The following is a 27,964-nucleotide window of genomic DNA, read 5'->3' on the forward strand; positions in this document are numbered from 1 at the left end:
CTTCATTAATGGTAGGGGTACATGTTCTCCACACACACAGCATTCAGACATCTATAATCCACACAGAGACAAAGAGACCCATCCTTCTTTTCCCTAAATAGGACAGGGGTAGCCACTCGAAGTTTAGCTGATTCAATAAAACCCCTTTGTAAATTTTTCCTTATAAACATTTCCAGTTCATTCAGTTCTCTAGGAGCCATTGAATACATTTTTCATTTTGGCAGCTTTGCTCCTGGGATGATTTCAATAGCACAGTCTGTGGGGCAGTGAGGGGGGAATTCATCCACCTTCTTCTCATTGAACACCTTAGGTAAATCTCGGTATTCCATTGGAACGCTTTGTAGCTCTGACTCATTAAGGGTGGAGGCAAATTTGTGATGTAATCCATATCTCCCACCAGTTTCTTTAGCTATGGGTAGGGCTTCCTCCTCTGCAAACTTGAGTTGCCCCTCCCACCAATTAACCACAGGGTTCCATTTCTTTAACCATGCCAACCCAAGGACTAATGGCTATTCCATTCCAGGGGCCATAATGAAAGCCAAAGTCTCTATGTGGTTCCCTAGGCCACTGCATAAGGGTCTGGTGGCAAAACTAGCAGGCACCCCTCCCCTCATTGTTCTCCATTTCTCCAGGGTCACTGGCTCGTAGGGCCAGAACTTGACCTACCAGACCTACCTGCATTTCTTCACATACTCCATTACAGCTTCCATAGATCCTGGTTTGGGTTCTTCTTTCTCTGAGTCTTTGTCTGGGGGGTGGGCAGGGTCTGGATTCTTCTTAGTTTTTCTCTTATCTCCCCCACAGGTTAAGGTGACTTTCGGGGCTTTCTCCTCCCAGCCTTCCTTCTTTCCAACTTTGAGTGAGCCTCTGGCTCAATCTTCTTCACCAGATGGTCCAGCTGCTTCCAGGTTCCAGGAGAGGCTTTTGCTGGTTTCAAGGCTGAGGAGGTCTTTGGCCCAATACGCTGCCTGGAACTCCTCCATCTAGAATTTGGTTGCGACTCTCTCGGTAGAACAGTTTACTTCTCTGGGTTGAGTACTATGTAGATCTCGCTTTCTGTCAGGACACACTTCAACTAATCACCCAAGAAAGCAGAACTCTTGAAACAGGCATTGTCTCAAAAGGAAACTTTTATTAGGGGCTAGTGACAGTAGGGAATATATGGCAAGATCTGAAGAAAAGCCTGAGTGAATGATATAATTAAAGGAAGAAATATGCCCCCTCCCACCAAAGTCATAATGTCCATTTGAAATCCAGCCAATCCACAGGAGGCTTGATGGGCAGCTGACTGGTATGATAGGTGCACATCTCAAGGTTTTCTCCAGCTTTTATTTCCTTGTAACTGTCTCCTAGATAAGGAGATGCATTCCATTCTCAAAAGAGGAGGCCAGACAAAGAAAGGAGAAAGTGAAAGTTACCACTATGAATCCCCCATGCATCCCCTCTCCCAACAGGAATGGCAGGCCCCAAAAGAATAGAAGAAAGGAGAGAGCAGACAAGGAGTTTTGGGGTGTGACACATACATAAATTCATATGGAGCTTTAATTGTGTAATCATGGCCACCAACTTGACCCTACTCTGTGGACACCACTGATGGCCACAGAATGGTGCCATGGTGGAATGAAACATGTTTCATGAAATCACAGTATAAACCTTGTGATTGATGTGCTTGAGCCCAATGTCAGAATGCACGTACAAAAAGTTTTGATTTACACAATGCATTGCAAGACAAGTTTTTTCCTTTTAAATATTGCATTCAGTTTGTTTGGTATTTTGATGGCTTCACTCAATAGGCTTCACCCCGGGGTAAAAGAATTATATGGATATTACAAGTAACTGGGCAGTATAGGTACACCTTGAACTATGAACATAATTAAGCTCAGAATGACATCATAAGTAATGGTAGCTGTCAAGTGGGTCACCATGTAACCATGCCCAACTTTATGACCCATTTAAAAGTGGTCATTAAGCGAACCTGTTTTTTCGATGGATGGTTTTGCCAGAAACTGGAAGTAAATGCTGGAAACTGGCAAAAGACACTGAAAATCATGGTCATTTGATGATAGGAGTGTTTTAAATGAACCCAAGTAAAGTTTTCATCATTTTTTTTTGCATTTCAATAGAAATATAGCAATCTCATATATACTGTATATATATATGTGGTTAGGTTTCTGTTTTGTGGTTGTGTGTCATTATCGTTGTGGGTTCGGATTTGCTTTTTGAATGGTTGTGTGGTGGTGATGTCATGTGATGTTATCATGAGTTTGGGTCTGGTATCATTCTTGGTGGTTGGGACTCGTCTGTCAATCAAGGCGGGTTTCCAAATGGCTGGTAGGCGAGAGGTATCATCTCATTTGTTTATGCTGTGGGGGCGTTTTTCTATCTCGATGGCTTCTCTGATTATTCTGTTGTTAAAATGTTCAATTTTGGTGATAGTTCTGGTTTTTTTAAAATCAATTTCATGTCCCATAGCTTTAAAGTGTTGGAACAGGGATGAAGTTTGTTCTCCCTTTCTGAGTGAGTTCTTGTGCTCTTCGATGTGTGCACTTATTCTTCTGTTGGTCTGTCCGATGTATGTGGTGGGGCAGGTGGTGCATGGGATTTCGTATACTCCTTGGTTTTCTAACCCAATTATGTCTTTGGGGTTTCTTAGGATGGTGGATATTTTTCTGTCTGTGTAGAATGCTGTTTTGATGTTGTGTTTTTGGAGGATCTTGCTGCTTCTGTCTGTGGTCCCTTTTAAGTATGGGAGGAGGGCTTTGCCATTTTCTTGTTCTCTGTCTTGGGTTTTTGTGCCTATCAAACACATACTTCATCTACAATGGACAAAGATACAAACAAATGGAAGGAGCACCCATGGGATCACCCCTTTCACCTGTCATCGCAAACCTCTACATGGAACACTTTGAAACCCTATATATATATATATATAACTTCCAGTGTTGGAGCATTCATCACCTCTGGAGGCAGGTTGTTCCACTGGTTAATTGTTCTAACTGTCAGGAAGTTTCTCCTTAGTTCTAGGTTGCTTCTCTCCTTGACTAGTTTCCATCCGTTGCTTCTTGTCCTGCATTCAGGTGCTTTGGAGAATAGCTTGACTCCCTCTTCTTTGTGGTAGCTCCTGAGATATTGGAACACTGCTATCATGTCACCCCTCACTCTTCTCTTCGTTAAACTACACATACCCAATTCCAGCAACCGTTCCCTATATGTTTTAGCCTCCAGACCCCTAATCATCTTTGTTGATATTCTCTGTACCCTTTCTAGAGTCTCAACATCTTTTTTACATCGTGGTGACCAAAACTGGATGCAGTATTCCAGGTGTGGCCTTACCAATGCATTGTAAAGTGGTATTAGTACTTCACTTGATCTTGATTCTATCCCTCTGTTACTGCAACCTAGCACTTTGTTGGCTTTTTTGGCAGCTGCGGCATACTTCTGGCTCATATTGAAGTGATTGTCTACTAGGACTCCGAGATCCCTCTCACAGTTACTACTATCAAGCAAGGTACCACCTATACTATTCCTGTGCATTTGATTTTTCCTGCCTAAATGTAGAACCTTACTTTTTTCACCATTGAATTTTATTTTGTTAGATAGTGCCCAGTGTTCGAGTCTGTCCAGATCCTTCTGTATCTTAAGCCTATCTTCTGGAGTATTGGCTATCCCTGCCAGCTTGGTGTCGTCTGCAAATTTGATGATTTCCCCATCTATCCCCTCATCCAAATCGTTAATGAAGATGTTGAAGAGCACTGGGCCCAGAACAGAGCCCTGGGGCACCCCACTACACACTTCCTTCCATGTAGATGCAGTTCCATTGAGGACCACATGCTGAGTACGGCCTGTCAGCCAGCTACAAATCCATCTGGTGGTGATGCTATCTAAACCACATTTTTCTATCTTATCAAGTAGTAGGTTGTGATCTACTTTATCAAATGCCTTAGTGAAGTCCAAGTAAATTATATCAACAGCATTCCTCTGGTCCACTAATTTTGTCACTTGGTCAAAGAATGTAATAAGATTTCTCTGGCATGATCTGTTTTTGACAAACCCATGTTGACTTTTAGTGATGACTTTGTTTGCATCTAGGTGTTCGCTGATTTGTTGTTTGATTATCTTTTCCAGAATCTTTCCAGGTATTGAGGTCAGGCTGATAGGTCTGTAGTTTCCTGGATCTGTTTTTCCCCTTTTTTGAAGATGGGAACTACATCAGCTCTATTTTTTTCCCTTTTTTGAAAATGGGAACTACATCAGCTCTCTTCCAGTCCTCTGGTAGTTCCCCAGTGCTCCAGGATCTATGAAAAATATAGTTCAATGGTTTTGAGATCACGTCTGCCAGTTCCTTGAGAACTTTGGGGTGTAATCCATCTGGTCCTGGTGATTTGAACTCGTCTAGGCTGGACAGGTGTTCATTTACCATTTTTTTGCCTATCTTAACTTGCGTTTCTATTCTGTTTTTGTTGCACTGGTTTTGGTAGGTTGGACTGTTTTTTCCCTTTGTGTAAAGACAGATTCAAAAAACGAGTTAAATAGTTCTGCTTTCTCCCTATTGCTTGTCACCTTCTTGCCACTTTCCCCCACTAATGGACCAATCATTTCCTTAACTTTTTTCTTGTTTTTTATATGTTGAAAGAAGCATTTTTTGTTATTTTTGACTTTGGTCACAAGCCTTAGTTCATTTTGAGCCTTAGCTTTCCTCACTTCATCTTTGCAGGCACGGGCTATTTGCTGATATTCTGACTTAGTTATGTGCCCCTCTTTCCAATTCTTATACTTGTCCTTTTTATCTTTCAATTTATCAGAGAGTTCTTTATGCAGCCATGCTGGTTTCTTTTGAGAGCTGTTATTTTTCTTCTTTGTTGGTATTGTGCTAGACTGGGCCTTTATTATCTCACTTTTCAAAATTTTCCAAGCTTCTTGAGTTGTTTTCCCCTTGAGGATTCTCATCCATGGAATTCTTCCCATGGTCTCTCTAAGTTTATTGAAATTAGCTCTTTTAAAATCCAAGACTCTAGTTTGGCTGTGTTCTATTGCTTGTGCCTCCAGAATGTTGAATTCCAATATTGCATGATCACTTCCCCCCAAGGTTCTTGTGGCTTCGACACCTTCTATCATTTCATCTCTGTTTGTGAGAATTAAATCCAATATGGCTAATCCCCTAGTTCCCTTCTCTACTTTTTGGGAGAGAAAGTTGTCTGCTAGGTTTGACAGGAATCTTTTTGATCTTCCACTTGGTGCAGTTTGTCTCCCAGTTGATATCAGGGTAATTAAAGTCCCCCATTACTATTGTGATGTGTTTATTACATACCTTATTTAGCTGACTAGCAAAAAGTTCATCTATTTCCTCTGTTTGGTTGGGCGGCCTATAGTATACACCTATGTCAATCTCATTTTTCCCCCTTTTATATTGACCCAAATACATTCAACTTTACAGTTTTCATCATTGTTGTGCTCTATTTCTGTAGAGATAAAGTTATTTCTTATATATAGAGCAACTCCACCTCCTCTTTTGTTTAGCTGTGTGTTCCATTTGTAGGTTTCTTCCCACTATGTTTCTGTAATGGCAACGATATCATATCTGCCCTCATGTACCTGAATTTCTAGTTCACCCTTCTTACTGTTCATACTCTGTGCATTAGTGTATAGACATTTGAGTCCTTTATGACTGACCCTGTGTTTACTTGCTGCATAACTTGTGTGGTGCCTGGCTTCCCCTATTTTCTTGGATTGCTGGGGACAGTGATGTTCTGTATCAATTAACTCATTATCCCCATTATTTAGTTTAAATGTTCCTCCAAAAAAGCTGTGATTTTATTGCCAAGTAACTCAGTCCCTTTCTTGGATGGATGCAGACCATCTCTTTTATACATTTTTTCATTGGATCAGCTACAGACATCGTGACTAATATAACCAAAGCCTTCTCCTTTACACCACTCCTTTAGCCACATATTAAATTCTGCTATATGCTGGCCTTTTCCATTTTGCTCCTTATACACTGGTAAGACCTCTGAAAAAGTAAGCCTACAGCCTATTCTGCTAAATTCCTGCCCCAAGCTCTCTACACAGAGAGTACATCTTTTTGGGATAGATCATTAGTACCAAGATGTACAATCACCTCCACATCACAATCCTTGCTGCCATTCTTGATTATTTTAGAAATACGCTTCTTGTCCCTACTGGCAGTAGCACCTGGAAGACACCTGACCTCTTTCAAAACCTCTGTGTCCTTTCCTAAATTTACATCCCTTATAATTGAATTACCAACCAGAAGGTGGTTTCTCTTTTTGGATGCCTTTCTGTTCTTGCATGACTGGTGTGTAATACCAGATTCACACTTCTCCCTGTCGAAAACAATTTTTTCATCTTGGACCACGATCCCCTGCTTATTTGAGTTATTATCACAGATACCTTTACCTGTCTCCTTAATGTCCCTATTAAGGTCAGAAAGGGCACTGTATCTGTTGTGCAGGGACACAGCAAAAGCTTTGGGTTTATGGTTCACAGATCTCACCCTGCCAGATCCCACAGTTGTCCACACTGCCCTTCTCCTGCAGGATCTTTGTGGTAGAGGGGGCTGATAGCACAGAGGCTCAATAGGGTAGAAGGGCTGAACTGGACACCTAATTTCTGCCTGAAGAGCACAGATTACAGACCCTAGATAAATAATCTGTCCTTGTAGATGAGTGATTTGTTTACAGATAGGACAGTTTCCAAGTTTGAAAAGGGTACTGCAAAAGACAGCTGCAAAACAAGTGTTGCACTGAACTAAGCCAGACATGCTGAGTTACAACAAATCTCAGATGCACTTGCCCTGAATGTACCGCTGCTGTTTTTGATATTTAGTTATATAATTCATGTGCCGTTAGGCACACGGGCCGCTACTTTTTTGGTGCAGCCCTTCCCAACCAAACTTACAGCATGTAGCACTTTCCAGCAGCTCTGAAAGTTGAAATTCTGCTGAAAAACTGTATATATATATACTGTATATACACACTCACAAGTAAAATTGTAATTTTATGTATTGGTGGGGAATAGTAAGACTTACAGCTTTCAATTTCCAGCGTGCAGTTTTGTTCATCTAAAGGATATCTACGTAAATCCATCATGCAGGCAGCTGTGGTAGTAATCCTACAAAAAGGAGGGAAAAGGAAGAAAGTATAGTTCAGGATGGACCTTTATGTCAAACACTTAGTGAAAAATTCATCAGATATTTTGTATTTAAATTCCATATTTTTGTTCAGAACTGAAAATGACATTTCCTTGTTTGCAAGGAATCCAGATAAATCAATGGTAAACTGTCTTGAAAGCCTTTCTTTCATATTAAACATTGGTTATAAACTGGTAATCATCCATTTAGCAACCATTCAAAGTTACACCAGCACTAAAAATAGTGACTTACAACTGGTCCCTGGACTTATGACTGTTGCAGCATCATGTGATAAAAACTGGGAGTTTAGCAACTGGCATGTATTTATAATGGTTGCAGGGTCCCAGATTCATGTGATCACCATTTGCAACCTTCCCAGCCAGCTTGCAATAAGGAGTCAATGGGGGAAGCTGGCTTCACTTAATAACCTCATGATTCACTAAGAATTGCAGTGATTTGCTTAACAACAGAAATTTTGGTCTCAGTTGGAATTTGTATTTAATGAATCTGCATGGAATCTTTTGGATCCTTATAACCAAGATGGCCAACCAATTAGTTCATAGTGTGTTGTGTCATGTTTGGATTATTGTAACAGTCATTTTCCAGGTTATCCAAGACCCCATTTTACCCTCCAATCTATGGCCAGAATGCTGCTGTTCATATTATAAGTAGGTATTTATGGAAGATACCATGTGAGTCTCTGGAGATGGCACATCATGCTTTGCCCAGGTGCATCTCCAGTTTTTGAAAGTCCTGCTACTGGTTCATAAGTTTGTGCAATAGATCCAACTACTGTGTTACTGTCAACTGATTCTCCAGCATGCTAGAATAACTATTGTTGAAGGAAAAGTCTTCATCATGGTTCAGTCCAAGCCGGGAATAAACAACATGGCGACTGCTTTAGAAAGTAGGTTGCAGTTTATTTATTATTATTTTTTTATTGAAAAGTTTTACAGTACATTTTATCTTTAACAATCCGCCCCTCCCCCCACCCCTACCTAACCCTCCCTATCCCTCCCCCCTTTCCCCCTCCCCCCCGACTTCCCAGAGCTAAGTACAAGGTATAAAAACAAAGAACAATCATAAACATCCATATACTAAAAACAATAAACTATTAATTCTATCGCCCTCTAGCTCATATAAAATGACTACAAGCAATACTAATGTTACATATAAAAAGAAAAAAAAGAAAAAAGAAAAGAAAACTTATTCAAATGCTAAGTGAAACTTTTTAGTCCCATATTTGTTCTGAATATAATCAATCCACTTTTTCCACTCCATAATATAACGTTCTTGCGAATGATCTTTCAAGTAAGCCGAGATCTTTGCCATTTCGGCCAGGTCAGAAACTTTTAGAGTCCATTCTTCTATAGTCGGCAGTTCCTCCTTTTTCCAATATTGACCTATTAAGAGTCTTGCAGCTGTAATTAAATTCAACATCAACTTAATGTCCACAACAGTAGCATCTGTAATTATGCCCAGCAAAAACAATTGCGGACAAAACTTTATCCTTTGCTTAAAAATCTTTTGCATATTCCACCAAATTTTTATCCAAAAAGCCTTAACCTTTTTGCAGGTCCACCATATATGAAAACAGGTTGCATCTTCATCACCACATCTCCAACATTTAGGTTGATAATTCGGATACATGCTTGCAAGCTTTTTAGGATCTAAATGCCATCTATAAAACATTTTATAAAAGTTCTCTCTTAAGTTTTGAGCTTGCGTGAATTTTACGTTCCTCACCCAAATCTTTTCCCAAGTGTCCATTGTGATAACTTCTTGAATATTCTGGGCCCATTTTATCATACAGTCTTTAACAAGTTCTGTTGCTGAGTCAATATCTATCAATGCAAGATAAATCCGTTTAATATGTGCTGGACCCTGATTTCTAATTTGCTTTATCAAATTTTCATCAGTCATTGAGAAACCAATTTTCTGGTCTTCTTTCCACCTGGCACGTAATTGAGTATATTGGAACCAAGTTTGAACGATCTTCTCATCTTGCAAGAAATTGTATGGCTTCAAACACCAGACGTTCCTTTCCAAACTTAAGATCTCCTTATACGTAGTCACATCATGTTTGAAGCCTACATTTATGTTTTCTATTGCATGTTTCGGGATTGCCCACAACGGCATCTTGCAATCTAACTTATGTCTATACTTCTTCCAAACTCTCAACAATGCCTGTCTTAAAATATGCACTTTAAATACATTATCTACCTTCTTATCATACAACAAATATGCATGCAGCCAAATAACAAGTCGTGGCCCTCAAGATTTAATAATCTCCCTTGTGTCAAATTAACCCAATCACTTATTCCTGACAACGCAGCAGCTTCATAATATAATTTAAGATTAGGCATTTTAAGACCACCTCTTTCACGAGTATCCTGCATAATCTTAAGTTTAACTCGTGGCCTTTTCCCTGCCCAGACAAATTTATTGATACCCCGTTGCCATTCTTCCAAATTAGAGTCTTTTTTAAGAATCGGTATCATTTGGAATAAAAATAAAAATTTAGGCAGGACATTCATTTTCACTGCTGCAATTCTTCCCAGTAAAGACAATTGCAATTTTTCCCAACTCTCCAATTCTTTTTGAATTTTTCCCCATAACTTTTCATAATTATTTTTATATAACTTTGCATTTGAGGGTGACAAATACACCCCCAAATATTTGACCCTTTTAACAATCTCAAATTCAGTTAATCCTTCTAAAAGGGCCTTTTGCGGTGTTGTCATGTTTTTGGCCAAAATTTTTGTTTTTTGTACATTAACCTTAAATCCAGAAACCTTCCCGTATTGCATTATTATCTCCATCAGGTCCACAACAGAGTTTTCTGGCTGAGTCACCGTAACAACCAGATCATCTGCAAATGCCCTCAGTCTATAATCCTGATCTCTAATTTGAATACCCTTAATTTTTTCCGAGTTCCGTATTTTTATCAATAATATCTCCAATGTTAAAACAAATGATAAAGGTGATAACGGACACCCTTGTCTTGTGCCCTTCTCAATATTGCATACTTCAGTCAAACTATTATTAACTATTATTCGGGCAGTTTGTTTTTGATATAATGCCCTAATTGGTTGTAAAACTTTATCCCCAAAATTCATTTTATCTAAAACTTTCATCAAAAATTGCCAATTCAATTGATCAAAAGCTTTTTCAGCATCTAAAAAAATTAGCGCCGCAGGGATCTGGTTGTTCCTTTCCAAAAACTCCACCACATCAACTATATGCCTCACATTATTTTTCATTTGTCTACCACTAATAAACCCAGTTTGATCCCCATGAATCATCTGTTGCAAAACTCTCATCAGTCTATTAGCTAACACCTTGGCAAATATCTTGTAGTCTGTATTTAAAAGTGATATTGGTCTGTAGTTTTTTACTTGAGTAACATCTTGATCTTCCTTCGGAATCAAAGAAATAAAGGCAGTTCTCCAAGACGGAGGCACCCTTCCCCCCCCTCTGAATTGTCTGAAACAATTCCCTTAATGGCTTTATCAGCTCCAATTGTAAATGTTTGTAGTAGATCGCAGTCAGACCATCCGTACCTGGCGCTTTATCCAACTTCAATTCCTTAATTGCTATAAAAAATTCTTCTTCTGTTATCAATTGATTAATCTCCTCCTTTTGTTCTTGTGTAAGGACCGGGATGCTAGCATTCTTCAAATATACCTCAATGTCTGTTTCATTAATCTTCTCCTTAACATATAGTTTAGAATAAAAATCCACAAAGGCTTCCTTAATAAGATCCTGTTGAAACACAACCTTTCCTTTGTATTCAATTTTATCTATATTAGAAGCCCTTTGTTTTTTCCTTAACCTGTAGGCTAGCCACCTACCTGGTTTATTGGCATTGCAAAAAGTATTATGCCTAGCAAACCGTAAGTTAGTTGCCACCTGATCAGCCATCAGCTTATCAAATTGTCCTCTTAGCAGTTTAATAACCTCCTTAATCTTCGCATCCGATGGATTCAAAATTAGGGCCTTTTCTTTTTCCCTAATTTCATTCTCCAGTTCTTTCCTTCTAACTTCCAAATTACGTCTATATTTATTGTTCATATATATTAACACCCCTCTCATATAAGCTTTGCTAGCATCCCAAACCATGTCCATAGAGGTATCCTTGTTCATATTAATTTTAAAAAAATCCTTCATCTGCTTTTTACATTCTTCCACATTTCTCTGGTTTCTAAACAAATTCTCATTTACGCGCCAGGAGCGCCTATCTCTATTGTCCTTGTTGATCTCCAACCAAACTGGACTATGGTCAGATATAGTTCTTGCACAGATCTTTACCTTCTTAGTCCTAGAAAAGAGGTCATTAGTCAGTAATATAAAATCAATCCTAGAAAAAGATTGATGTCTATCAGAAAAAAAAGTACAATCCTTTTCATATACGTGTGTATCTCGCCAAATGTCTCGCAATTCCAGGTCATCCTTCATTTCAAAAAAAGATTTAGGCAGTTTAGCATGACTCGGGGCACGCTTAAAGAAACCAGATTTATCCAGCTGTACATCGAGGACACCATTCCAATCTCCCATAAAAATAAAAGATTTATAATCCAACTGGGTAATCTTTGTATGTAGTAAACTAAAAAAGTCAGTCTGTTGTTGATTAGGAGCATACAGTCCAACTAAAAGCGTTTTTTTGCCTTCTAACAGCAAATCTATCATAACATATCTTCCTTGTTTATCTACTTCAATTAGTTCCTTTGTCAGAGTACTCTTGACATAGATAACCACTCCATTTTTCTTATTAATTGCAGAAGCAATAAATTGCGTGCTCAGCCTTGAGTTCAACAAATACTTTTGGTCCATAACCCTAATATGCGTTTCTTGCAAACAGATAACATCAGTCTTAAATTGTTTTAAATACTGAAAAACTTTCTTTTCTGTGGTGAATTTAATCCATTAACATTCCAGGTTAGGAACTTAAGTCGCCATTCTTGGCGTCCCAAAGCTTCTGGAGCACGTCTGCCAGGACCCCTTTAACTTCCTTAGGCCGCGCCCCTCCCACAGCTTCACTATAAGTATGCTTTGGAGGTTCCATAACTTTCTGCTGATCTTGTTCTTGCTCTTGTCTCACTCGTCTTGAAGCGGCACGCATCATCCTCTGCTCTCCAGCAACTGCCGATGAAACTGTAATTTGATCCCCTCCAGCACCGTTCTCCTCTGTCTGTATTCCATCAGCATCTTGAGGCTTTCCCTCGCCATATCCCTTTACAGCTTCCAGAAGTGATAGAGGGGTTGCTTTTAAAACTTTGCTGTAAAAATCACGTGCCTGAGTCACTGTAACCAGACGGTGTCTTTTACCTTCGTGCATCACCACCATGCCCACTGGGATCTCCCATCTAAACTTGATGTCACATTTCTTAAGTTCCTGTGCTAGGAAGGCAAAATCTTTCCTTCTCCTTAAAATCTTTGGAGGAATCTCTTTTAAAACCAGAACTTCTTGCTCAGCAACCACAAACTTAGTGTCATAAGCAACTTGAATAACTTCATCCCCAATTGCTCTCTTTGTAAAGTAAACCACCACATCTCTAGGTAACTTCCTCTGCCTTGCAATCCATGAGTTCACACGAAAGATTTTATCTATACTTCCCTCAATTTCAGCTGCTGATTGGCCCAGTACCACTTCCAAAGCCTCGGAGATCAGCTGCTTTAAATCTTCTTTAGGATTCTCTTTTAAGCCCCTGATTCTGATAGCAAACTCCATCTGATGGTACTGGACCAGACTCAAGTCTCCATCCATTTTATCCCTTATATTTTCATTCTCTAATACTTTTACTTCTAATATAGAGTTCTTTTGACTAAGATCCTCCACTTTTTCATCCAAACTTTGCACACATACAGCTACACTTTCAATTGTAGACAAGATGTCTGCCCTCATTGCCCTAAACCTCTCTTCCAATTTCTCTTCCATTTTCTCCTCCAGTTTCTCCTCCAGCTTTTCCATCATATCTGACATTAATTGTGTTTGCTTTTCAAAGGCATCCTGTAAATCCTTAAGAGTCAGTGCCGGAGCAGGCGCGGGAGGGAGCAAAGCTTGCAACGAAGTCTGTTGCACCAGGGAAGCCCCCGCACTCCAAAGAACTTTAGAGGCTTTCGTCGCCATCTTCCCCCACTTTCACTTGTTGCGCACTTTCACTTTTAATCCATAAAATCCGTTGAGCTAGAGAGTAAAGATAAAAGTCCACTTCACCTTGACCTCCTGTACCGCTCTGCCTGCATCTTGATACTCAAGAGTCCTTCCTTCTGGCAGGAGTGGTTGCTAACGCTTGGCTCTGCTCCAAAAATCACGGAGCAGAGATGCTGCGGAGCCCGGAGCAAACCCAGGCTTCGGGGGGGCTCGATCCTTCAGCCGCCCAAACTTAAAGCTCAGGCGGCCCCGGAGAGCTCAACCCCTACCTGGGGCCTCACCCCCTCCTCTTCTCCCGGGGAGGGGGCTTCCGAATCACCTAAACAGATGATCGGCGCTGTTTTCGATGATTCAACAAAGCTGTGGAGCGGACAGCCCGGAGACGGCTGTCTTCAGCGTCGCGTCGCCACCGGAAGTCAGTAGGTTGCAGTTTATTGAAGAGGAGAGCCAGACAGAAAGATAGCTCTGGAACAAAAGAGAGCAAGCACATTTAGGGAGTGGGTTTTTATACCCTCTGGGGCTCTTGAGGTTGTTTCCTGTTCCTGTTTGAGGCTTTGTATTTCCTGTGTCATGTACTTTGACCTGAGTCTGAGTGTGCCCCTTTGGCATCTCTGTGGTAATCCTATTATGTCCTGTCTTAGAGTTTGTGTGAGGTATGTAAATTTTCGGTTTCTTTGTCTTCTTAATCTTCTAGCTTTTATTTACATCTGAATTTCTACAGATCTGGTTTCTGCTTGGGGGAGGGAGACTTGGAGCTATTAAGAGCTATTAAGAAAAACTGGACATGCTTTTCTGCCTCTTTAAGATCCTTTGAGGAAATATAATATTCTGCCCTTTTAATATTTCCTTCTCTGGGGGGAGGGGCTGACTTTCCATAATATCTAGTCAAGGGAAGCAAGTGAAAGACCACTTTGTATATGCATTTGCTCATAATCATGACTGCCTATAAAGGGAGGTAAGAATCAGTGGCCTACATCACTGGCTCAAATACTATTAGTACTTTCAGATAGAAAGGAAGCCATTTCAGGTCAACCTTCTGACAAGAGTCATTACAGATATTTCTACCTTTCATTTATAGACTAAGAAACAATTGTTGATTTTTGTTCCACAAACAGCAGATGAAAATAAGCAATAGAAAGCACCCATGAATTAGGAATAGCAAATTTTATAGAAACACAGGGGAAAGAAATGCCTTTTAACCTTAAATACTCATTGGTTTATTTGAAAAATGAACCTATTTCCTATATAAACCTCTCTATGAAAAGCAGGAAATGAATTTATTAGGGAAATAAATCATTCTTAGTGCATTAGTTTGTATTAGCAATTTAATAAAATTAAAAATTATTTTATTCATTTGGCATGATTTTGGGGGTGCATATTAAATAACTGCCTCACTTTTCCTCTTCATTAAAGCTATATACTATTATATCTTTCCACCTCATCTTTTTAAAAAATCTGTTTAATCATACCGTTTCTTGGAGACTGCCTTTTTCAGAAGAGTTTATCATTGTCTCCTTTCTAGAGCTGAAAGAGTGACTGGCATAAGGCACCCAGCTGGCTTTGTGCCTAGGTGGGACTAGAACTCACAGTCTCCTTTGCTATGTTTCTAGCCTGATACCTTAACCACTATACCACACTGATTTACTACCTCATCTTAGGTCACCACAATATAAAATCCCACTAAAATATTTCTAGTGAAATCAAAATAGCTTTAACCATAGCGTAACATAACACAATAAAGTCTCATATAAATAGTTAGTTTTCTCTGTATAGATAACCTCCAAAGAACTTTGTGGCATGAAAGCATAGTCCCAAATGGATTATGTTGATCCCAATTATTGTGTTTTGGATCAGCAAATGAACTATTTACTTCTGAGTCTAACCATTTATATTTCCTCCTTAAATCTATCAATGTAGAGATAACAAAAGGAAAAAGTGGTATCTGTGGCAACAGAACTTTCTTCTTGCCAACTGTTGCTATAGGTGTCTCTTGAGATAGCTGGTAAATAAATTTGATAATTAAATTAAATTAAAAAGTACAGAAAACAGAGTAAGAAACTATGGCTCTACAAAGGGTACCTCCGTTCAGCCAAGTTTTAGTAGATCACTTAACTGAAGCAGGTTCACAAACTGAGGTAGAAATTGACTTAGATCCAGTAAACTAAATCAGGATGCAGGAAGAATGTCACAGATCTGTGAAGAACCTAGTGGTTTACAGTTTTCTACTTTTTCTAAAGTTGTTCTAGACAAAATGCAGTGTTGTAATTTTTCCCCCATCTGTGGAGAGCACAAAGGGCTGGTGGACTCCTTAACATGGATATCAGCTCCCCTAGAGTAGCAAGGCCCTGCTTATTTATTCAGAGTATTTGAACACTGCCAATTACCATCATGGTTCAGTCACTTACCATCACCACCACCTCCACTACCAACAACAAATAGGATTCAGTTGCAGATATTTGATAATAACCTATTGTTAGAAGTAGGTAAGCAATAAAGCAATAAAGGCAATCCAGTACCAAATATTGCAAAAGTTTATTACGTATTTGCAAATACAGGTGCACATGAGGTGGACCCAGATCAAAGCAGGCAATGAGCTTTTATACTCCATTTCCTTGCACTCAACACTGTTCTGCTTTCCCATTGGCTGGATACTAACAAGCTCACAAACCATTGGGACCACCTATTAACAAACATTCCCTAGTTACAGGGCAAAGTCTAAAATCCCCCTAGCTACAGGGCAAAATCTCCTTAGCTACAGGGCAAAGTCTCCCTAGATACTGCTCAGAAAGCACTCCCCCTCCCTTATCTTGGGAGCCATTTTGTTAACTGTAATATTACTATTTTTAAAAAAAGTTCTTTAACTATAAGTAAAACTTTAGAAGCAATACTTTACATTTCGCTATTCCTCCTTTTTCTTATTTTTATTGGCTTCTAAACACTAATAAGTTCCATAATTTTGTTTAAATTGTTTTAATAGCTCTTCACTACTTTGGTCATTTTATTCTCTCATACTTCATCCCATTCAAAGGCGGCAGCGTAGGAAGCAGTATTGGATCACGGGGAGAGAAGTAACCAAACTAAGTAGGAAGGTACTAGGAGAGGGGGAAAAGAGAGGAAAAAGAAGCAGAAAGTTAGATAAGAAGTGAATTGTCTTTAGAAAGACAGACGCGAGACCGTAGGCAAGGTTTGAAAGGTTTATTCGGTTCAGCTCCCGGCAGCTGACTGTCAAAACAATCCGGGCTTTTATAGGGAACTGTCAAAACAAACAACCAATCAGGTAACAGTGTTTTTCCCGCCGTTCTGGGGCGGCCAATCGATGAACAGTATTTTTGACAGCTCGGCGGCTGTCAGGGAATTCCTTCCAGCTGAGCGTTTAGCTCACTTGGAGGACTAGGTTGAAGACTGCGGATTTGACAGTTCCGGGAACTGTCAAATCCGGCGCGTGCGCGTTGGCCTCCGGCAGCCCTTTTGACAGCTGTCAACGGGAATGGCGGCCGGCTGGTTTGTGCGCGTGCGCCGTTGCTTCGGGCGGCCATTTGACAGCTGTCAACTGTCAAATGTCGGCCGGGCCGGCTTTTCCTTAGCGGCTTGGAAACTCTTGTTTTCCCGATATAATTCACCCCCTTTCCCCCCCCCCGAACAGGTACGTTATGCATAACAACAGTTGAACATTTTGAAACAGTAAGGTTAACAGATTCTTTAACAGACGGCGAGTTTCCCTTCCATTCAAAGTCCGCGAGGTATGCGGGGGGCCTTCTAGCTCGGCTGGACCGACGGGGGCAGGGGTTGCTCTCTTCGGGTTGCGTGGCTGGAGGAGTTGTTTCTTGGTGGGGCTCGACAGGTGGTTGAGGGTCCTGGAGGAGTTCGTCAGGTCCGGGGGTGACGGCTGGTGAAGACTCACCCGGAGTCGGTTGCAGAGGGGGGTTGGGCAGTGACCTGGGTCGGAGCTGATCCGAGTGTCTGCGTTGTATGAGTCCAGTCCCAGTGTCCACTGTGTATGATAATGGTCCTGTTTGTTCCAGGATAACCCCCTGAACCCACTTATCCCTTCCCCCATAATCTCGGGACCAAACATTTTGTCCTTTGGAGAAGGTTTTTGGATGTGTGTTTGGTGTTATTTCGGCTGCCAGTCTGTCGGGGTGGAGTCTGTCGAGTCGTGTCACCAGGCGGCGGCCCCATCGTAGTTCGGCTGGGCTTTTGCCGGTGGACGTGCAGGGCGTGGAATGGTGGGCTAAAAGAAATTGAGACAAACGACGGTGCCAGTTCCCTGTGATGATTCTTTTGAGGGCGTCTTTGGTGGTCCTCACCATAACCTCCGCAAGGCCGTTGGACGATGGGTGGAAGGGAGCCGATGTTGAATGCCTAATACAATTTCTCCTCGTGAAGATCTGAAAGTCATGAGAAGTAAATTGAGGGCCATTGTCTGAAATAATAACGTCGGGGAGACCGTGTGTTGCGAAGATTCCCCTGAGGGCTTGGATGGTTGCGGCAGACGTTGTGCTGTGAACCGGGAGAACCTCCAGCCACTTGGAATAACTATCCACAACTATGAGGAAGACCTGTCCCTGGAATGGGCCGGCATAATCAATGTGGATTCGGGACCAGGGGTTTTTTGTGAGTTCCCATTTATGAATTGGAGCTCTGGGCTGGAGTGGGCGGGATTCTTGGCATAGGTAGCAGCCAGCGATGTATCTTTCTATGTCCTGGTCTATTCCTGGCCACCAGACGTAGCTGCGGGCCAAGGCTTTTGTTTTTACAATGCCAGGGTGGCCTTCATGTAATGTGTCTAGTACTTTTTGTCTGTGTTTGGAAGGCACAATTACCCTGCATCCCCAGAGTAAACATCCTAAGTGTGACGTTAGTTCGCTTTGCCTGGAGAAATATGGCTGAAATTCTGTGCCCGGGCAAGAGGTTTGCCAGCCTGTGTGTACCCATGCTAACACTCTGCTGAGTGTTTTGTCAGATGAAGTTGCGGCAGCAATGTCTTTTGCTGTCAGTGGGCATTCTGGTAGCTCTTGAATGGCTAAGATGTTGCTCGCTGGGGCTGGGTCTGGTTCTGTGTGGGGTAGGGGTAGCCTGCTGAGGCCGTCAGCGTGACACATTTGGTGTCCAGGCTTGTATATTAATTGGTAGGAATATGCTGTGAGGAACGTTGTCCAGCGCAACATCCTGGGAGATAATATTTGGGGGGTCTGGCGGTCCCATGTGAATAGTCCTAGCAGTGGTTTGTGATCTGTGTAAATCACAAAGGGGCGGCCGTAAAGGTAATCGTGAAATTTTTTTATTCCCGCCACAATTGCCAGGGCTTCTTTATCTATCTGGGCATAATTTCTTTCGGTTTTTGAAAGTGTTCTTGAATAATATGCCACCGGGGCCTGGGTGCCGTTGCTGTCTAAATGACTCAAAACTGCTCCGATCCCGTATGGGGATGCGTCGCAGGCTAGACAGAGGGGTTTGTCTTCTTTGTAGTGGGAGATGGTGGCGTTGCTGGAAAGCATTTGTTTGAGTGTTCTAAAACTGTTTTCATGGGCTGTTGTCCACTGCCAGGCTGCCCCTTTGTCAAGCAGCCTGTGTAGGGGTTCTGCGATTGTTGCTTTCCCTGGTAGGAAAGCATGGTAAAAGTTTAAAAGTCCAAGGAAAGCTTGGAGCTCGGTTTTATTCTTTGGGGTAGGGGCACCTTTGATAGCAAGGACTTTTGAGTTCGTGGGGTGAATTCCCTGTGAGTCAATTCTGTAGCCTAAGAAATCTGCAGATGGGACACCTATAGAACATTTTTCCCGTTTAAGTTTCAGCCCCGCTTTTCTAAATCTTAATAATACTTCTTGTAATCTGTCTGCTAAATTGTTTTCTGATTCCCCTGCGATGAGTATGTCATCGAAATAGGGGCATACACCTGGGATTCCTTTTAATGTTTTCTCCATGACCTCCTGGAAGATGCCAGGAGCCACTGAGATGCCGAATTGGAGGCGGTTTACCCTGAAAGCGCCTCGGTGTGTGAAAATGGTTTGAGCTTCTGCTGTTGCTCGGGTGACAGGTAGTTGCAGGAAGGCATGCGCTAGGTCGAGTTTAGCAAATATTGAACCGGACCCGATTTCTGACAGCACGTCCCTGACAGCTGGCACTGGGTATGCATGGGGATTTAAAGCGCGGTTTAGCGTCGCTTTATAGTCCGCGCATAGTCTCACGTCACCATTGGGTTTGACTGGTGTGACTATGGGAGTTTCCCAGGTTCCCCCGTCTGTTGGTTCTAGGACCCCAAGGCTGATTAAACGGTCTAATTCTGCCTCGATTTTTTGTTTCAACGCAAAGGGGACCCTTCTTGCTTTGATGCGGATGGGAGCCACCTCAGGTTTTAATTTGAGGTCTATGGGGGTGCCTGTGTATTTGCCAAGCGTTCCGTCGAAAACGTCTGCGAACGCTTGGCAAACTTGTTCTAATGTTTGGGATTGTATACGGTTGGTGCCTTCTAGGTGGATGCCCAGGGCTTCAAACCAGTCTAACCCCAGGAGGGTGGACCTGGGTGCCTCAGTGATCTGGATCGTTAATTGCCCCAGGAACTTCTTATATTCTACTTTTATTTGTGCCTGTCCCTTTAATTGAATGGCAGCTCCCTGAAAATCTGCGAGGAGTATTTTGGAGGGCTGCAGGGGAATACGGCATCTATTTTTTAACCCAATTTTCCTGAGGGTGTCCCAAGACATTATTGAAACTGAGGAGCCGGAGTCGACCTCCATCTCGCAGGGCACCCCTTGGATTTTAACCCAAACTTTAATTTTGGGTTGTAACTGATGGATGGGCGACCTCTTTGTTTCGGCTTGTATGGACAAGACTGAGGGCCGGGGAATTCCCTTGGCTGGGGGAGGGACCTGGGTCCTACCTGCCGGAATTTCCTCAAGCTCGTGGAGGGTTTCCCGGTTCGAACTGCGGCATGCTGAGCGAATGTGCCCGGTCTTCCCGCATCCGTGGCATTTGGCGTTTCTGAAACGGCAGGTGGCTCTGGCGTGAGCCCCGCCGCAGCTGGCACATTTAGGTTTCAGCCCTGTGGCGGTGGGCCTTGAGCCCGGACCAGCTGGTCTGAATGGCCTGCGGTTCTTTCCGTGGTCGGCGCTCATCTTGCTGAAACGAGACATGATGTCGTCGACGCCGGTGTAGGTCTCTGGTTGCTCGTCGTCCGGCTCCCTGGCGTGGTGGACTGAACCGGCTGGGCTGCCTCTGTGCACCGGAGAGACCTCACGGTGGCTATCTTCGTAGGCCATGATCTCTAACGTGAGTTGAGCGAGGTCCATCGTGGGCCTGGCTACCAGCTTCCGCTGGAGCCGCTCGTTAGAGAGGCCGGCAATAACCTGGTCTCTGATGCGGTCTTCCAGGTCGGGAAATTGGCACCGGCGGGCGGCGTGACGTACCGCCGCGATGAAGGCTGTGGTGGTTTCGCCCGGTTGCTGGTGGCGGCGGGCGAAATGGAGGCGCCAGAATAGCTCGGACCGACGGGGCATGAAGTGCTTGCTGAGGCGGTCGGTCAGCACGGCGTACGGGATGGTCGCGATGGGGTCAGGGCTGCAAAGCCCTACGGCGATGTCATAGACGGCAGGCCCGCTTAGACAGAGGAGGGCGGCAGCTTTGTGGCGGTCCTCTGTTATCTTATTGACAACGAGGTAGCCTTCAATTTGTCCCCAGTGCGACTCCCATCCTTCAGGATGGCGGACGTCGAATTCTCTGACGTGACCTAAATTTGCCATGGCCTGGGTCCACAGTACTGTTCAAGCTGCTGCAAGGGGTTCCTTTGCCCTCCAAGTGGCTTCAGCAGTGACTTGTCAGCGGGAGGGATCGGAACTCCCTTGCGGGGTGACTCGGCTCAATATGCAGCTCTATAGTACCGGTATCCCACCTTCGTCGCCAGGTGAATTGTCTTTAGAAAGACAGACGCGAGACCGTAGGCAAGGTTTGAAAGGTTTATTCGGTTCAGCTCCCGGCAGCTGACTGTCAAAACAATCCGGGCTTTTATAGGGAACTGTCAAAACAAACAACCAATCAGGTAACAGTGTTTTTCCCGCCGTTCTGGGGCGGCCAATCGATGAACAGTATTTTTGACAGCTCGGCGGCTGTCAGGGAATTCCTTCCAGCTGAGCGTTTAGCTCACTTGGAGGACTAGGTTGAAGACTGCGGATTTGACAGTTCCGGGAACTGTCAAATCCGGCGCGTGCGCGTTGGCCTCCGGCAGCCCTTTTGACAGCTGTCAACGGGAATGGCGGCCGGCTGGTTTGTGCGCGTGCGCCGTTGCTTCGGGCGGCCATTTGACAGCTGTCAACTGTCAAATGTCGGCCGGGCCGGCTTTTCCTTAGCGGCTTGGAAACTCTTGTTTTCCCGATATAATTCAAGAAATATAGAAAGGATAAAGAAAAAGAAGAAATTGGGTCAAGGAGGAAAATACCAGCAAACAGGAGCACAGTGAATGAATGGCTGAACATGAAGTTGGAGGCAGCTGGCAACAGAGAACAAGAGACCCAGCTCTGGAGAGCTACTAAGCAGCCCAGCACTGGAAAAAATGGCAACTGAGAGCAGTGAACCAGCACCTGAATAGCAGACGAGGAGGGAGACTGTTGGAGACAGCAAACCTGTTGTGTAGTGTTGTGTAGTGAGTTCTTTGTTGGCAATAAGTGAGACGAGAGGTTGCATTGCTTTATTGAGGCAAACAGGAACAGAACTGAAACAGAGGCTTCTGCGCAGCTACTTATACGGTTGTCCACTAGGTGGGGGCTAATAGGTTTAAAGGAACCCATTCCCGCCCCAAATCATCCAATGATCTTCTTGGAGACAGCAAGTCTGGCTAGTCAGTGACCGTTACACAGAAACACCAATTGAGCAACCTTAAGCAGCATTCAAACAGACATGTGAAACAGTTCAAGTAAAATCCCAATACATTACACACAGCATATTCTGGAATTGCCCAGGCCCACACCCTAATCTAGGCAGCCCAGCTCAAGGGGGCAGCCAGGCAGCCTGACCCAGGGCCCAGCAAAGTAGAGACAGCCTGACTACCACCGCCTTCTCCCTGCCTCCTTTCAGCCCTGCAGCACTCCCCAGTGGAGACTTGCCCCAGGTGAAGGACTGGATCAGCGTTCCCTCCCCAGCAAGATCAGCAGCCCCCCTCCACCACCTCCTGCTAGCCTGGTCTGGCAGAGGACAAAATGCCTACAGCAATCCCTTGGTTGTGAGGAATTGGAGATGGCAAAACCTGAGGTGGGGAACGCAGTAGCAGCAGCAATAGAGATGCTTGGAGCTGAGTGACCAGCTGAGAGGAGCAGACCAGACAGAGCAGCTGAGCCAACCAGAAAGCTGAACAGAGGCCTGACCAGAGCAAAGACAAGTACTGAAAGACAGAAGGATGCTGGCAGAGAAAACAAGAAGCTGGAGCAGGGAGCAATGGAAGTGAAGGCAACAGTTAAGTTTGAGGTCCCAATAGGAAGGGAGGGAAGACCCCCAGTAAGAATAAAAAGGAAGAATCTTGAGAGTATGAACCAAGTTACTTTCAACTTAACTTCATTTCAAGAACTTCCTCAGGAGAAGATAGCAGAGATGAATAAAATGGAACTATATAAAATAAAAAAACATGACTTAATTCAAAAGGGAATCATTTTAATCTGCCTCAACAATCTGGAATATAGGGGAAAGAAGATACATATGTTTGAAATTGGCTGAATAATGTGAAACATTTGAAATATATTATTGTTAGAGGGATTTATTTTTTCCTTTTCCTTTTTTGTTTTACTCTTTTATGTTGGAATGATTTAAACAGGAATAAAATCAAAAAGTTATGTTTTAAATGAGTTTTAGAGGATTAGATGATTGGAAAGATTAAGGGGAATGTTTAAAGTTTAAATGGATTAAATATATTTTAGTATAAGTTGAGAAGAGTGGAAATTGAGGAAATGGATATATTTTGAATTGGAAGAAATGAATATCTCTTTGTATTTGTCTCTCTTTTGTCTTTTTATTAAGAAGTATAAAAGTATAGAGGGTTATATATATTCTGTATATATATATATATACAGAATTAAATTCATAAATGTAAATATAGCTGAATGTTGAAATGATTGTAAGAACATTTAGAAGGTAAAGGGAGAAATAAGTTGTTTTTGTTCTTTGGTTTGTTTTTTTTCTCTAAATTGATTGGGAAATACAAAAGTATGAGAAGGTTTGCATGAAGGGAGGAAAAAAAAGATGAAATTTATCAATATGAATATAGTTGAATGTCAGAAAAAGACTGTTATTTGTAATTTTTTTTGAGGGGGGAAAACAAACTGAAATAAATATAGTGACAGGATCTATGATAAGGCAACTAAAACGATATATAGGATCATTGAGATTATATATTTAACTGTTGTTAAACAAACAAAATTGCTTTAATTTGATGTTTTGCAAGGAATGATATGTTAGGGATAGGGGAAATCAAATGAAATTAACAGATGGAATATAGTTTTTAGAAATTAATTGTTATAATAAATTATAACAATCTAAAATTTACTCATAAGCTAAATGGAACTTTTTAGTCCCATATTTTTTCTGAATATAATCTATCCATCTTCTCCAAACCGAAATGTATCTTTCTTGTGAATGATCCTTCAGATAAGCAGAAATCTTAGCCATTTCTGCTAAATTTGACATTTTAAGCGTCCATTCCTCTATAGTAGGCAGGCAATCCTTCTTCCAATATTGCCCTTCCAATATTGCCCTTGCAGCTGTTATCAAATTCAACATCAAGTTAATTTCTTTAGTATCACAATCTGTGATAACACCCAATAAAAATAATTGTGGGGTAAACTTTATCTTTCTCTTAAAAATCTTTTGAATGTTCCACCAAATTTTAATCCAAAAAGCTTTTATATTTCTACAAGTCCACCAAATATGAAAATAAGTAACGTCCAAACTGCCACATCTCCAACATTTCGGCTGTAAATTGGAATACATACAAGACAGCTTTTGAGGATCCAAATGCCATCTATAAAACATTTTATAAAAATTTTCTCTTAAATTTTGGGCTTGAGTAAATTTTACATTTCTAACCCAAATTACCTCCCATACATCCAATGGGATCGGTTCTTGAATATTTTGAGCCCACTTTACCATGTAATCTTTCACTAATTCCATTTCCCAATCCAATTCTATTAAAGCATTATAAATTCTCTTTATATGCGCTCGAGTTTGATCTTTAATCTGTTTTACCAAATTTTCATCCATCAGTGTCAAACCAACCTTCTGATCTAATTTCTACCTAGCTTGCAGTTGAGTATACTGGAACCAAGACTGTAGAATATTTTCTTGTTTTAACTCAGCTAACGACCTTAATTGCCAATCATTCCCTACCAATCTAAGTAATTGCTTATAAGAAATCGTATTCAAATTCACACCCATAGATCCACCCTCTATTGCATGTCCAGGAATCCCCCAAATTGGTATTTTATAATTCAACTTATAATAATACTTTTTCCAAACACGCAATAAAGCACTTCTTAAAATATGAGATTTAAATACCTTGTCAACTTTTTTGTTATATATTAAATATGCATGCCACCCATATAATAAGTCCCATCCCTCAAGATAGAGTATTCTTTTATTTGTTAAATTAAGCCAATCACTAACCAATGTTAAAAACACTGCATCATAATATAATTTCAAATTAGGCACCTTAAGTCCTCCTCTTTCCCGAGCGTCTTGTAAAATCTTAAGTTTAACTCTCGGTTTTTCCCCCGCCCAGATAAATTTATTAATACCCTTCTGTCATTCATCCAAATTAGCATCCTTTTTCAAAATAGGTATCATTTGAAACAAAAAAAGAAACTTTGGTAAAACATTCATTTTAACAGCTGAAATTTTCCCCAACAAAGATAATTGTAATTTTTTCCAATTATTTAAATCCTTTTGTACTTTTAACCATAACATCTCATAATTATTCTTATATAATTTTACATTAGAAGCTGTAATATATACTCCAAAATATTTAACCTTTTTCACTATTTCATAACCTGTCAATTTTACTAACATTTCCTTTTCATTCATAGTCATATTTTTAGATAATATTTTGGTCTTATTATTTACCTTAAAACCAGAGACTTCCCATATTGAGTTATAATTTCCATCAAATCTATAACCGATTGAGTCGGTTGAGATAATGTAACAACCAAGTCATCAGCAAATGCTCTTAACCTATAATCATTCTGCTTTATCTTTATTCCCTTTATTTTGATTGATTCCCGAATTTTAATCAATAAAATCTCCAATGTTAAAACAAACAATAATGGTGACAGGGGACATCCCTGTCTTGTACCTTTTTCGATTTTAAATGCATCTGTTAGTCCCCCATTAATTATAATTTGCGCCGATTGTTGTTGATATATAGCCTTAATAGATTGCAAAAATTTATCCCCAAAATTCATCTTATCCACAACTTTCAATAAAAATTGCCAATTCAACTGATCAAACGCTTTTTCAGCATCTAAAAATATCAATGCTGCAGAGACTTGGTTGTTCTTTTCCAAATATTCTATTAAGTTTACAATTTGTCTTACATTATATTTCATATATCTTCCAGTTATAAATCCAGACTGATCACTATGAACCATTTGTTTCAAAACTTGCATTAATCTATTTGCCAATATTTTTGCAAAAATCTTATAATCTGTATTTAAAAGCGATATAGGTCTATAATTCTTAGGTTGGGTAAGGTCTTGATCCTCCTTTGGAATCGGCGATATGAAAGCCCTTCTCCAGGATGGAGGCACCTCCCCTCCAGCCTGGATATTATTAAATAATTCCTTTAAAGGTTCTACCATCTCTGCAAATAATATTTTATAATAAATTGCTGATAAAGTTTTTAGAAATTAATTGTTAAGGAGTGTTTTATAAATGTCACCCAGACAACATTCTGTTTTATAATGATTTATGTTATGTTAAAGAAAAAAAATTCTAATAAAATATATACCAAAAAAAAGAATAAAAAGGAATTGGAGCTCAAAAACTGAAAAAAAATAGAGGGAAGAAAAGGATAAATAAAACTAACATAACAGTAAGAAGGTTAAATAAATAAGGTAGAAAAATGAGCACAAACAGGCAGAAAAAAGGATAGAAAAAAATAGGCACAATTACCTAGAACAAGAAGGAAGAACCAAGGCTAACAGCAAAGCACATCCACCAACCAAAAAGAGGGATTTTCAAACAACAAACTCATGGAACAGGTGACTGATACTATTGTGGCATGCAATAAATGTTCCAAGTATTTGCTTATCACCAAAGAACACCCAAATTATACATGTAAGCTATGTGAACTACTAGAGGAAAAAGTAAGGGACTTAGAGGCAACTCCAGCTAAATTTCAACCTACACAAGAAAGCTGTACCCAAACCGAACCAAATATTGAACAAATAACTCTAAGAGAATTTGACCTTTCTGATAAACCCTTGGAGGAAGACAAAGGTATGTCACACATAGAAGGAAACAAAATAATCAAAGAAAGAAGCAGGAGACATCTAACAGGGCTTTTCAACCGGTGGTACACAAGCACCTGGCTGGTGGTAGGCGTAGAACGGGTTGAACAGCACTGTAAAAAAAATGTTTAAAAAAATGTAAAAAATGCTTTTTTACTAACCTGCTTTCAGCTGCATTCCGTTTCTCCATTCCCTTCTCAGCCTTTGCCACACATGTGTGGGACAAAAAAAAAGTTCCATGAGACTTTCTAACTTTTTGCGAGATCTCATGAGAAGTTAGAAAGTGTCATGGAACTTTTTTTCTTTACCGATAGTCCCACAAACACGTGGTGAAATTTGAGAAGCAAACAGAGAAATGGAATGCAGCTGAAAGCAGGTTAGTAAAAAAAATGTGCCAGGAGACTTCAGAGCATTGAGCGCGGGCAGCTTCTGACTGCGGCTGGGGCAGCTTCAGAGTGCCGGGGGCAGGGTGGCTTCAGAGTGCCAGGAGGCTTCTGAGTGCCCTGCATGGGCAGCTTCTGAGCACAGGTAGGGCAGCTTCAGAGTGCCAAGAGCGGGTGGCTTCTAAGCACCAGGCGGCTTCTGATCATGGGCAGGATGGCTTCAGAGTGCCCAACGTGGGCAGCTTCTGACCATGGGCAGGGCAGCTTCAGAGAGCCAAGCATGAGCAGCTTCTGAGCATGAGCAGGACAGCTTCAGAGTGCCGGGAGGCTTCAGAGTGCCAAGCGTAGGCAGCTTTTGACCGCAGGCAGGGCAGCTTCAGAACGCTGAGTGCAGGCGGCTTCTGAGTGCCGGGAAGCTTCTGAGCACCCTGCACTTGCGACTTCTGACCATGGGCAGGGCAGCTTCAGAGCGCTGACCACGGGTGGCTTCTGAGCACCGGGAGGCTTCTGAGCACCCTGCACTTGCGGCTTCTGACCATGGGCAGGGCAGCTTCAGAGTGTGGGCGGCTTCTGAGCGCTGGGAAGCTTTTGAGTGTCCTGCATGGGCGGCTTCTGACCGTGGGCAGGGCAGGTTCAGAGCCCTGAGCACGGGCGGCTTCTGAGCGCTGGGAGGCTTCTGAGCACCCTGCACAGGTGGCTTCTGAGCGCTGGGTGGGGCGGCTTCAAAGCACCAAGCGCAGGCGGCTTCTGAGTGCAGCTCAGCTGTAGCTGCACACACCAAGCCTGGCTTATGAGCGCCCTG

General features: G+C 41.7%; 1 protein-coding gene across 1 annotated transcript in view; it reads right to left on the minus strand.

Moving 5' to 3' along the window:
• GABRB1 (gamma-aminobutyric acid type A receptor subunit beta1) overlaps positions 1-27,964 on the minus strand; it is a gene marked incomplete at its 5' end in the record, with an annotated part of 140,821 nt that overhangs the window by 27,611 nt on the left and 85,246 nt on the right. Inside the window, one exon of the mRNA XM_083366933.1 lies at positions 7,046-7,128. Within this exon, the coding sequence (XP_083223059.1) occupies positions 7,046-7,128 (83 nt within the window). The remainder of the gene's footprint in view (positions 1-7,045; positions 7,129-27,964) is intronic.

Source organism: Vipera ursinii, assembly GCF_947247035.1.
Source record: "Vipera ursinii genome assembly, chromosome: 7".
NCBI lineage: Eukaryota > Metazoa > Chordata > Lepidosauria > Squamata > Viperidae > Vipera > Vipera ursinii.